This window comes from Colobus angolensis, unplaced genomic scaffold, assembly GCF_000951035.1.
Source record: "Colobus angolensis palliatus isolate OR3802 unplaced genomic scaffold, Cang.pa_1.0 Scaffold144, whole genome shotgun sequence".
In the NCBI taxonomy this organism is placed as follows: Eukaryota; Metazoa; Chordata; class Mammalia; order Primates; family Cercopithecidae; genus Colobus; species Colobus angolensis.
In genome coordinates this window covers 3,469,123-3,480,691 of record NW_012114533.1, presented here as the reverse complement: position 1 = coordinate 3,480,691, position 11,569 = coordinate 3,469,123, and the positions used below count along the sequence as shown (strand labels likewise).

At 43.5% G+C, this 11,569-nt stretch overlaps 1 protein-coding gene across 1 annotated transcript in view; it reads left to right on the top strand.

Moving 5' to 3' along the window:
* The window catches only part of ABCC2 (ATP-binding cassette, sub-family C (CFTR/MRP), member 2), a 60,138-nt gene that overhangs the window by 22,565 nt on the left and 26,004 nt on the right, over positions 1 to 11,569 (top strand). Inside the window, exons 10-16 of the mRNA XM_011935560.1 lie at positions 1,684 to 1,938; positions 3,043 to 3,108; positions 5,056 to 5,193; positions 5,765 to 5,911; positions 6,523 to 6,607; positions 7,936 to 8,002; positions 9,553 to 9,679. Of these exons, the coding sequence (XP_011790950.1) occupies positions 1,684 to 1,938; positions 3,043 to 3,108; positions 5,056 to 5,193; positions 5,765 to 5,911; positions 6,523 to 6,607; positions 7,936 to 8,002; positions 9,553 to 9,679 (885 nt within the window). The remainder of the gene's footprint in view (positions 1 to 1,683; positions 1,939 to 3,042; positions 3,109 to 5,055; positions 5,194 to 5,764; positions 5,912 to 6,522; positions 6,608 to 7,935; positions 8,003 to 9,552; positions 9,680 to 11,569) is intronic.

Below are 11,569 nucleotides of genomic sequence, written 5' to 3'. Positions count from 1 at the left end.
GAGTGGTGAGAGAGGGCATCCCTGTCTTGTGCCAGTTTTCAAAGGGAATGCTTCCAGTTTTTGCCCATTCAGTATGATATTGGCTGTGGGTTTGTGGTAAATAGCTCTTAATATTTTGAGATACGTACTGGGACTAAATTTACTGAAAATAGAAATGTGTAGTGATTACCTTGAAGGGCAATTAGATGTTGTTAGTTGTTTTTTGTTTTTCCCTCTTCCATACCAAAAGGAAGGCATAGCAGTGGGCCGATTCCTCTAGAACCTTGATGGTCCAACATTTTAGAAAACTTTCCTCTTTTTACTGTACAGCCAAGAATCCTGATATGTTCCAAAGAATGTATTGGTGGATTAAGATGGCAGTAGTGCTTCTAGGAGGAGATGGAAGTAGTGTGGGCCACTTGTAGCCCATACACTGTCTTTCTGGGAATTACAAGGTGACTCTCCTTCTTCTAGAAAGATGCAGCCTACTCCAGATGGTGCCTTCGTGGCATAGTGCAAGTTGGTTTCAGTACTCTGATACATTTGTGCAAGGCATTGTTGTAAGTGACAGACTTGTGGATATCAACCTCCTGACCTCTCTAACATGAGAACAGGAAGCCCATACTACAAGACCAGGCATCTAGACAGTGCCTGAAAAATCCTGACAATACAAAAGTCTTTTATTTTATTTTATTTATTTTTTGAGACAGAGTCTCGCTCTGTTGCCTAGTCTGGAGTGCAATGGCACAATCTCGGCTCGCTGCAACCTCCGCTTCCCAGGTTCCAGCAATTCTCCTGCCTTAGCCTCCCGAGCAGCTGGGATTACAGGCTCCCACCTGCTAATTTTTGTATTTTTGATAGAGATGGGGTTTCGCCGTGTTGGCCAGGCTGGTCTTGAACTCCCGACCTCAGGTGATCTGTCTGCCTCGTCCTCCCAAAGTGCTAGGATTATAGGTGTGAGCCACTGTGCCTGGCCTACAAAAGTCATTTTACTTCAAAGTATGAAGTCTGAAGTTTTTCTCTTCATTCTAAATTCTCTGTCCTTCTTGGGAATTATTGCAACCTCTTCATAAGAGTATGACTCCAAATAACGTTGCCACATCAAAAGCTTCTGAGGTCAAAATCAATACATGCTGGTTCCCTCCTTTCCTTCCTCCCTCTCTCCTTCCATCCATCCATCCCTGCTTTTCTTCCATCCTTCAGTATTTGATTCTCTACTATGTGCCACATAATATAGTAGTGAAACAGATGGATGCCCTCATCCTCACAGAGTTTACATCTAGTGGAGAAACAGAAAAAAAACAAGGTAATTATGGTTCATTGTGATGAATGTAATGACAAAGGTAAGCTCAGGATATTATGAGAGTACACAGGACGAGTATCTAATCCCAACTTTGTAGTCAGGGTGGTTTTCTCACAAGAAATTACATCTCGGCTGACACCAAAGGATAAATAGGAGTTTTCTGGTCAAAGAAGTGTGTGGATGTGTAGGGTTGGAGGAAGGTGGGAATAGGAAGAAAGAGTGGTCAAGAATGAGAGAACATCATGTATAAGATTTGGAGGCAAGAAGTCACAGTGCCTTGGAGAAGCTATGTCCATATGGAGCACATCCTTCCATTGTAATCTCACTTCCTGAGCTTCCTCTTCTACTCCCTAGTATCCCTGGCTTTGTCATTGGGTCCCAATTTCAATCTTTATCTTTAGGCATTGACCCTATCCAACTTGGCCAGGAAGGAGTACACCGTTGGAGAAACAGTGAACCTGATGTCTGTGGATGCCCAGAAGCTCATGGATGTGACCAACTTCATACACTTGCTGTGGTCAAGTGTTCTACAGATTGTCTTATCCATCTTCTTCCTATGGAGAGAGTTGGGACCCTCAGTCTTAGCAGGTGTTGGGGTGATGGTGCTTGTAATCCCAATTAATGCGATACTGTCCACCAAGAGTAGGACCATTCAGGTAAAGAAAGAGTCACCCAGAAGAATATATGCTTTCTTTAAAGTGTAAACCCTTTTTCTTACTCTACTCTAATTCTTAATGGGAGTTTGGGCAAGTCAAAGCTGGTGGAAGACTTTCTACCATCTCAAGTGTACTTGGCTTTCTCTGAGTTCTCTTTTCATCTTCTGATGACTCTTAGGGTTTATATACACTCCCCTGCATTCATATTAGAGGGAAGAGCCTGACTGGAGAAGGAAGGGCTGCCCCAGAGATGCTGCACATAATTCTTCCCTCTTGCTCTGCTGGGCTGCCCTAGTAACAGTGATTTGGGGCCCTGCTTCTCCATTATAGCAATCTAAACCAACCACAGAGAACAGTCGCATGAGTGATCCAAATTTCAGCCTGAGCCTTGGCAATCACCCCGCTACCACCAGGTGGGAGGGTTCCATGTGGACAGTGTCCTCAGTCCTGCCAGAAGTCACAGGTTGGGTGGGTGGACTTGACAATGTATATGATTTATTCACTCATTTGTTTTGCATTCAAGTTACAAATAATTGTTTTGAAAATATTTCTTGCATATCTTACTTCTCTGAGAACACAGTAGTGAGTTAGGGCTCCTGTTCTCATGGATCTTACATTCTACCTAGTGGGATGGTGGAGAGATAGGCAATACACAAAGAAGAAAAATATCAGATCATGATAAGTGTTATACAGAGAATTCAACAGGGTGATGAGATAGTGAGTGAATGGGTGGCTATTTTCAATGAGTTCAGGGAAGACCTCTTGGGGAGTGTACATTTAAGCTGAACTCTGAATGACAGAAGCCTGACTGTAAAGGAGAAAGCCTTGGGAAGGGCAGGGGAAGAACAGCCTGGGAGCTGGGTACAGTCAGGCAAGGGCTATGGGGCAGAAACAAGCTTGGCACAAGCAAGGATCAGAAAGAAGATGGGTGTGGCAGGAACGGAGTGGGCAAAGAGAGTGGTGGGTGGTGAATCCCATCACTGGGCACCTCAAGTTCTTACTAAGTGACAGTCACAAAGTAGCAGTGAGCCTGACATCTGCAGCAAACCTGAGCCCTCTCTCATGGAAGCGTATATTGTTTTTCTTTTACTTTTTTCCTGGCAGGTCAAAAATATGAAGAATAAAGACAAACGTTTAAAGATCATGAATGAGATTCTTAGTGGAATCAAGGTGAGAATCTGAGCGTAGGTGGCTCTCTGTGGGTAAGAACAGAGGCAGCGGCTGTCTTGACCTTCGCAAACCCTGGTAGAGGTGATGGATTCCTGCTTCTCGGCCAGTTGTGTCACATGACTTTTGTTTCATGTCCTCCTGTCACTCTCAGGTCCTCTGTTGAACCTCTATTTCTATTTATTCACCCTAAATAGCTTGTTTTGTTTTGACACTTTACTGTAGAAGTTTTTAAACATATAGAAAAATAGAGACTATCATGAACCCCTACGAACTTTTCACCCAGCTCCGGGAATTATCAGCATGCCATAACTAGTTTCATCTATAAACCCACTCCCCTCACACTTGCTTGATTATTTTAACGCAAATCTCAGAGATCTTGTCCTTTCATTCATAAATACTGTGTATGTATCTCTAAAAGAAGGACTTATTTTTAAAATATAGACACAATACCATTATCATACCTACAAAAAAAAATTAACATTCTTTGATACCATCAAAGTTCTCCATTTGCCTCATATGTGCCTTTTGTTTGTTTGTTTTGCTGTTGGTTAGGTTGAATAAGGACCCAAAAAATGTCCATACATGATATGGTATTTAATTGATAGTGATTTAAATCTACAACAGTTTCTCTCTCTCTCTCTCTCTCTCTCTCTGTGTGTGTGTGTGTGTGTGTGTGTGTTTGTCTTGGTCATTCCAAAAAAAACTAGGTTATTTGTCTTATTTCCTATAAATTGATAGTTAGATCTAAAGGTTTGATTGATTTAGATTTCACTTGGGGGTAGGAGTACCAGGTTGCTTTCAAGTGGTGCTGTGTGCTTCCAAACTGCAGCGATGATGACTTGAGTGGGCCCAGGCAGTGTCAGCCTGATCCATCCTTTACAAGGTTTCCTGCTAGTCTTTCACTAGAGCGGTAGTTTGTGATGCTGGCAGCACATTAGAATCACCTGAGAAATTTGAAGTTTGTAAAACCCACTGAGGCTAGGGGCCTACTTCAAACCATTTAAATTGGACTCTTTGGCAGTGAGGCCCAGACATGTATATTTTTTTAAGTTCCCTAGGTGATTCTAATATGCCACCAAGGTGAAAAACACTATTGTAAGAATTTTATGATCATGGCTAGGTCTATTATTTCATTAGGAATTGCAAAAGAGTGAAATTTTTTAATTCTTTTATTCTCTTGACATTGATTAGCTGGAATTTTATGAAGAAGAATTATCTTTCATCAACTTGTTGTTTACCCTAAAATGAAGTTTGTATGGGATAGGCAGAATAAATTCTTGCTTCTTTCCCTCCATTTACCAGCTTTCATGATAATGCATTTCATCCTCCAGAGGTGACCAATGATTTCTTTTAACTGAATATTGTTTTGAATTAATGCATCTTAACATTATCCTAAACTTCTTAAAAATAAAACAGAGCCCCCTTTTAACTCCTTGTTAATTCTCCACACAGAGCTCTGATATGTCCTTCTGTTAATGTGGCAAAACTCAAAGGAGAGCTGGTTTTGAATCTCAGCTCTACCATTGGGTGGTTTAACTTGCCAAAAGTTTGGGAAGGTTCCCTTGCCTCTCTCAGCTTGTTTCCTTATCGTTTAAATGAAGATAATAACTCTACAAATGTAAGGTGACTAACTCACTTCGATTTGCCCAGAACTTTTTAAGTCTTAGTACTGGAAGGCCTGTGTCCTGGGCAGCCCTTTAGCCCCAGGCAAACTAGAACAGTTAGTCATACTAAGGTTGTTGTAAACTGAGATAATGTATTTAAAATGCTTTGTACATAGTAGGTTGTCAACAAATACAAGCTACCTTTCTGTAATCATACTTTATAATCTGGATTTCTATTCCCCACATTTTGGGGACTATATCCTGAAACATGGGTGGATCAGATATACCTGGTGCCCTCGCGGGGACAATCACGTGAGCTGTGTTTTTTTTTTCAACTTATTAGATCCTGAAATATTTTGCCTGGGAACCTTCATTCAGAGACCAAGTCCAAAACCTCCGGAAGAAAGAGCTCAAGAACCTGCTGGCCTTTAGTCAACTACAGAGTGTAGTAATGTTCATCTTCCTGTTAACTCCAGTCCTGGTGAGTAGCAGAGGGGTCCATGGGCATTCGCCTGGGTGTTCACCTGGACCTGCATCAGCTTCCTGAAGAGGAAGTTCACTTTTGATAGACTAGCTGGCACCTCTAGGCCTGACCGCAAGATCCAGGGGACTTGTCCCTCTCACCACCCCATGCTACTTTTCCTCCTTTGCCCCACACCCCCAGCTCTAGTTTCACCTTCATGTACTGTACAGTGGTCTGGCAGCCCAGAGCAGCTTTCTAGGATGCACAGCAAGGATGTGGTGTCAGGAACGACTGGCTTAGGAGGCTTTATTGTCTTCTTTGGAAGGTGGCGTAGGTCTATAGTGCAAGGAACACTGATATAGGATCCAGGAGACCTGAACTCTGGTCCTAGTAATTCATTAATTGACCTTGTGACCTTGGGGAAGATATTTCCTCCTCTCCTGGGCTCAGTTTTCTCATCTGTACATGAAGAGGCTGGATCATCTTTAAGGCGCCTTCAGCTCTGATATATGGTGCTCCTGAAACCTAGCACAATGCTGCTTTGTCCCTTTTTTTAGGAATAAATTGCTTATGACTTTGTCCTTTCCAGGTATCTGTGGTCACATTTTCTGTTTATGTCCTGGTGGATAGCAACAATATTTTGGATGCACAAAAGGCCTTCACCTCCATTACTCTCTTCAACATCCTGCGCTTTCCCCTGAGCATGCTTCCCATGATGATCTCCTCCATGCTCCAGGTAGGTCGGCACTCTTGCTGATGACTGCCTATCTCTGGTTAAGAGCCTTGGAGTCCAGAATGACTGGCTATCACATCCCATGTCTAACTTTTGCTGGTAAACTTTCAAGAGAGAGAGATCTGTTTGATTTCTGGAGACCAGTGGTTTGACCTTAATAAAATCATGAGTTTTCTGAGCCCCAGTTTATCTAACTATAAAATGAGGATAATTATACCAATCTCATCTACCTGAGCATAGTCACTGATATGCTACAAGTACCAGAGCTGCAGAGGAAGGTCACCAGACAGGCAGCAGACTGATGAGAAGGCCTAGTTACCAGAACCAGATAGAAGTTAAGTTTTGTCTTAGAAGGCAGGAGGTAGTTTCTGGAATTAAGGCCAACGACTGGAGAGAGCAGAGGAGTTGAACTCCATGAGTTTGCTAAAGGACTGAAATAGAGCACCCACTTCCATCTGTCTACGGTGGGATAGCTTCCAGGGCTGAGTTTGGTGGAGCTTAGGAGATGCCAGCTGTGGCAAACAGAAAATCATGGGCTAATGACAAAGTCAAAATCTCTCTGCTTGTGCTTGTTACTGACTTTAATTCTTGAGATCTTTTGTGTCCTTCTCTAGGCTGGTGTTTCCACAGAGCGGCTGGAGAAGTACTTGGGAGGGGATGACTTGGACACATCTGCCATTCGACATGACTGCAATTTTGGTAAATAAATTTGGAAGTTGCTTCCCAAACTTATTCGCAGTGCTGGTGCCAGAATTTTGATAATGCAAGAACTTAGCAGCAGCAAACTGAAAGAGAGAGCTTGGAGATTTGTCTTGAGCCTATGCTTGCATAAGATACATACTGTTCTTACTTGAATTATGTTTACACTTAGAGCAGATTGCTCAACTAGATTGCTAAATAAAGCTGGGCCAGCTCTTCTGAGGATAAGCAGGGAATCCTGCAAAGGATCCAAAAAGCAGAAGTCAGGATGCAGCCAAGTGTGTGGGATTGGGAAGGTAGCCTAGAGTGAAAGAATACTCAGATTCTGAAGGTTTAAAGGTTGGGGGCCAGCCATGACCAGAGTAGGCAGTAGGACTGGAATCCATGGTGGGAGGATTTATATATGGAGGTGGAATTCATACAAGGGGACTGGGCAACAGAGGGCCTGAGTGTATACCCAGAGTATCCGTAGGTCAGGAATCTGGCCTTCCAGTAGGCTTGGGAGTTCTGAATCAAAAAGAACTTTAGCTGGGCATGGTGGCTCACGCCTGTAATCCCAGCACTTTGGGAGGCCGAGGCAGGCGGATCACCTGAGGTCAGGAGTTTGACACATCAGCCTGACCAACATGGAGAAACCCTGTCTCTACTAAAAATACAAAATTAGCTGAGTGTGGTGGCACATGCCTGTAATCCTGGCTACCCGGGTGGCTGAGGCAGGAGAATTGCTTGAACCTGGGAGGTGGAGGTTGCGGTGAGCTGAGATTGCACCATTGCACTCAGTCTGGGTGACAAGAGTGAAACTGCATCTCAAAAAAACAAAATGAAACAAAACGAAAAAAAAAGGACTTTAGGCTGGACGCAGTGGCCTGTAATCCCAGGCCTTTGGGAGGCTGAGCCAGGCAGATTGCTTGAGTCTATGAGTTGGAGACTAGCCTGGGTGACATGACGAAACTCTGTCTCTACTAAAAATACAAAAATTAGCGGGGCATGGTGGTGCATGACTGTAGTCCCATCTACCTGGAGGCTGAAGCAGGAGAATCTCTTGAGCCTGGAAAGTCAAGGTGGCAGTCAGCCGAGATTGCACCACTGCACTCCAGTCTGGGTGACAAAGTGAGACCATGACTCAAAAAAAAAAAGGACTTCATATGCAGGCCACTTCTGGTTTCATTCTAGGAGATTTCATTTGCCTCCTGTTAGCATAGGAGCCAGCACTTAGCAGAAGCAATCCCGGGTGCTGATGGAGAAAGCGGAGACACATGAGGGCTGAGAAAGGGCAGACGGTCATGTGGGGATGTACACTTGACTAAAAGAGGGCTTTTTCTCAACAGACAAAGCCGTGCAGTTTTCTGAGGCCTCCTTTACCTGGGAACGTGGTGTGGAAGCCACAATCCGAGAGTGAGTTGCCTTCTTTCCATCCTAATGTTCTTTAGCATTCTCACTGCCTGGCCTATTCTCAGAAAATTCCGTGTAATAGAATAAATGGGGAAATGAGCTCTGTGCGTGTCTTCAATTAGATACCAGTGCAGGACAAACCCCTGGAGAGATGAGCTGAAAGCAGAGGTTCTCAGCCCCTTCCCCTGATAACTGTATTTGCCACCCTGCTTTCCTACTATGGGACCATGAATATCCAGCTGTGATCCCATGAAGACATTTGTGTGTGCAGATTGTGGATGGAGGTAGTGCAGTGTTGGCAGGTGGCCGCATCTCTGGGTATGGTAGAAGATCAACACAAGAACCTGAATTCAGTATAAGTTCATTCATCCAAGAATAGCGATCAGGAACATTGGAATCTGGCATCTTAGTGTGAATCTTCTGCACGTAATGTTTCTCTTAAGCACCATGTGTAATAGCACACCCAATTCATCCACTGAGCACAGCACACAGAGTACACCAGGGGCCTGAATAGGCCATATCTTTCTTCACAACTGAGCACATCTTTTTTTTTTTTTTTTTTTTTTTTTTTTTGAGACGGAGTCTTGCTCTGTTGCCCAGGCTAGAGTGCAGTGGCACGGTCTCGGACAACTGAGCACGTCTTATTGTCTCCTTACTATACTCCCGACTTCCCACTCCTCTGTCTTGTTCCTATAGCCTTTAACATGGACTCCAGAGCTAGCCCCAGGATGAGTTGGGGCAGGAGCATCTGCTCTGAACCCTCCTAACCCAGCAGGTTCCCTTTCCAGAGAGGAAACTGGGCAGGGCTTCCACCTTACTGTTATAGGTCTGGAAGAAATTCAGCTCAATAGGCAGATTCAGAAAGACTGTGAACAAGTTCCTAATGTTCCTAGTGTTCTAGAAACTCAAATAACACGTGAACAAGTTCCTAATGTTCCTAGTGTTCTAGAAACTCAAATAACAGGGCTGGCACACAGAGTTTCCAGGAACCTATTCCAGTGTGGGCCCCTACCCAGCCAGATACAGTCAAATATTCAGGAGAAAGGCCAGGGAATCTACTTTCAGCAAATGTTCCAGGTGACACATTTAGTAGCTAAATTTGGGAAATGTTAATCTAGTCCAATCCCATTAGTAAGAAAGGAGGGGTCCTTAGTCCAAAGGAAGTGACCTTCCAAGATAACATAGCCCAGCAGTGTCAGGGTTGGGACTTGAACCAAGCCAGGTCTCCAGGCCCCCAACAGGGTCTTGTTCAATGGGTAACCATGTTCGTTCTAGGAGAATTTTATCATGTACATTTGGCACAAACAGCTTACAGATGAGTTGGATAAATTAGGGCTCATTGGGGCTCATTCTCTAGCCTTTAGAGCTAAGAAAAAACAAAAAGAAAAAGTATTAAAGAAGCACTTTGGGGTCTTATATATCCAAGGCAAATTTTCCAATCTTGAGAGGAAATCTCCTAATACCAGACTTCATGGAGACTCAGAGAAGTGACTTGAACTACTCTTCAATACCCAACCCCTGCTATCTCCTTCAAAGACATTCCTCTCTTTCAGTGTGAACCTGGACATTATGCCAGGCCAACTTGTGGCTATAATGGGGTCTGTCGGCTCTGGGAAATCTTCCTTGATATCAGCCATGCTGGGAGAAATGGAAAATGTCCACGGGCACATCACCATCAAGGTGAGAGGGAATGCCATTGCAAAAGCCTCTGACTCCCGAATGTCAGCAGGGAGTCTCCCTCTGACTCCCTTCGTGCTTTTGCCTCATTGTGGAGAAGGCGCTGAGGGCTAGTAGGTGAGGCCTTGGAGACATCTGGTAGATTTGTGGACTGTGATTTTCTGTCCCATTTCAACTTTATGTAATCAGTTGCTGGGGGTAAGATTTGGGAATCTGCATTTTTAGGGAGCTCTAAAGGTGATTCTCATATGCATACTACAGTGTGAAAACTGTTGATTAGAGATGTCTTCCTTCAAAATACAGGCATTTCTGGCCAGGCGCGGTGACTCACGCCTGTAATCCCAGCACTTTGAGAGGCTGAGGCAGGTGGATTACCTGAGGTCAGGAGTTCGAGACTAATCTGGTCAACATGGTGAAACCCCGTCTCTACTAAAAATACAATATTAGCCGGGCATGGTGGCACGCACCTATAATCCCAGCTACTTGAGAGGCTGAGGCATGAGAATCACTTGAGCCCAGGAGGGCTGCAGTGAGCCAAGATCATGCCACTGCACTCCAGCCTGAGCAACAGAAAAAGACTCTGTCTCAAAAAAAAAAAAAAAGTATAGGCATTTCTGCTTTATCTATGTTTCTGAAAAATCACACATTCTGCAAACTGTACAATAAAAATAACAGGACCTAGGGGAAAAGAATTGTAATAGATCACTAAAAACTTATATAACTTTGTAATCAAACTACCAACAAAAACAATACCAACCATAGCAATAACATCGAGAGCAATAAAAAGAGTAATCTTGTAAAATCAACACTGGCATTTGCACCCAACATTACAGTTAGTCTTGGGCCTCTCTCTCCCTCCTTTGAGAGCTAAATCTTTGATGGCATTTGCTTCCAAAATAAAAATCTGCTGTAGGGTGTTGTCTTCATCAATTATATATACATTTTTTGGGACAGAGTCTCGCTGTGTCAGTCAGGCTGGAGTGCAATAGTGCAATTTCAGCTCACTGCAACCTCCATCTCCTGGGTTCAAGTGATTCTCCTGCCTCAGTCTCCCAAATAACTGGGATTACAGGTGTGTGCCACCATGCCCCACTAACTTTTTTTTTTTTTAATTTTTAAAAATTTTTTAACTTTAAGTTCCAGGATACATGTGCAGAACATGTAGGTTTGTTACATGGGTATACGTGTGCCATGGTGGTTTGTTGCACCTATTGACCTGTCATCTAGGTTCCCTCCCCTCGCCCCTCAGCCTCCAATAGGCCCTGGTGTGTGATGTTCCCCTCCCTGTATCCATGTGTTTTCACTGTTCAACTCCCGCTTATGAGTAAGAACACGCAGTGTTTGCTTTTCTGTTCCTGTGTTAGTTTGCTGAGGATGATGCTTCTAGCTTCATCCATGTCCCAGAAAGGACATGATCTCATTCCTTTTTATGGCTACATAGTGTTCCATGGTATATATGTGCCACATTTTCTTTATCCAGTCTATCGTTGGTGATGCCCAGCTAATTTTTGTACTTTTAGTAGAGGCAAAAGTACATGTTTTTGCCATGTTGTCCAGGCTGGTCTCAAACTCCTGGCCTCAAGTGATCCATCTGCCTCAGCCTCCCAAAGTGCTGGGATTATATGGGTAAGCCACTGCGCCTGGCTAATTATGATTTTTTTTAACACAGAGGAAAATGTTTTCATGGCATCTTCATCAGTACTCTGAACTTTTCCAGAGAGCTAAATTTAGGGAAAATTATAGCCATTTTTGAATTATTACCACTACTTGTACCAAAGAGAGGCATATCTATAGATTTTCAGCTTTTTTTCTTAAGATCTTCATATATTGCTAAGAGTTTCTTTTTTTTTTTTTTTTTTTTTGAGACGGAGTCTTGCTCTGTCACCCGGGCTG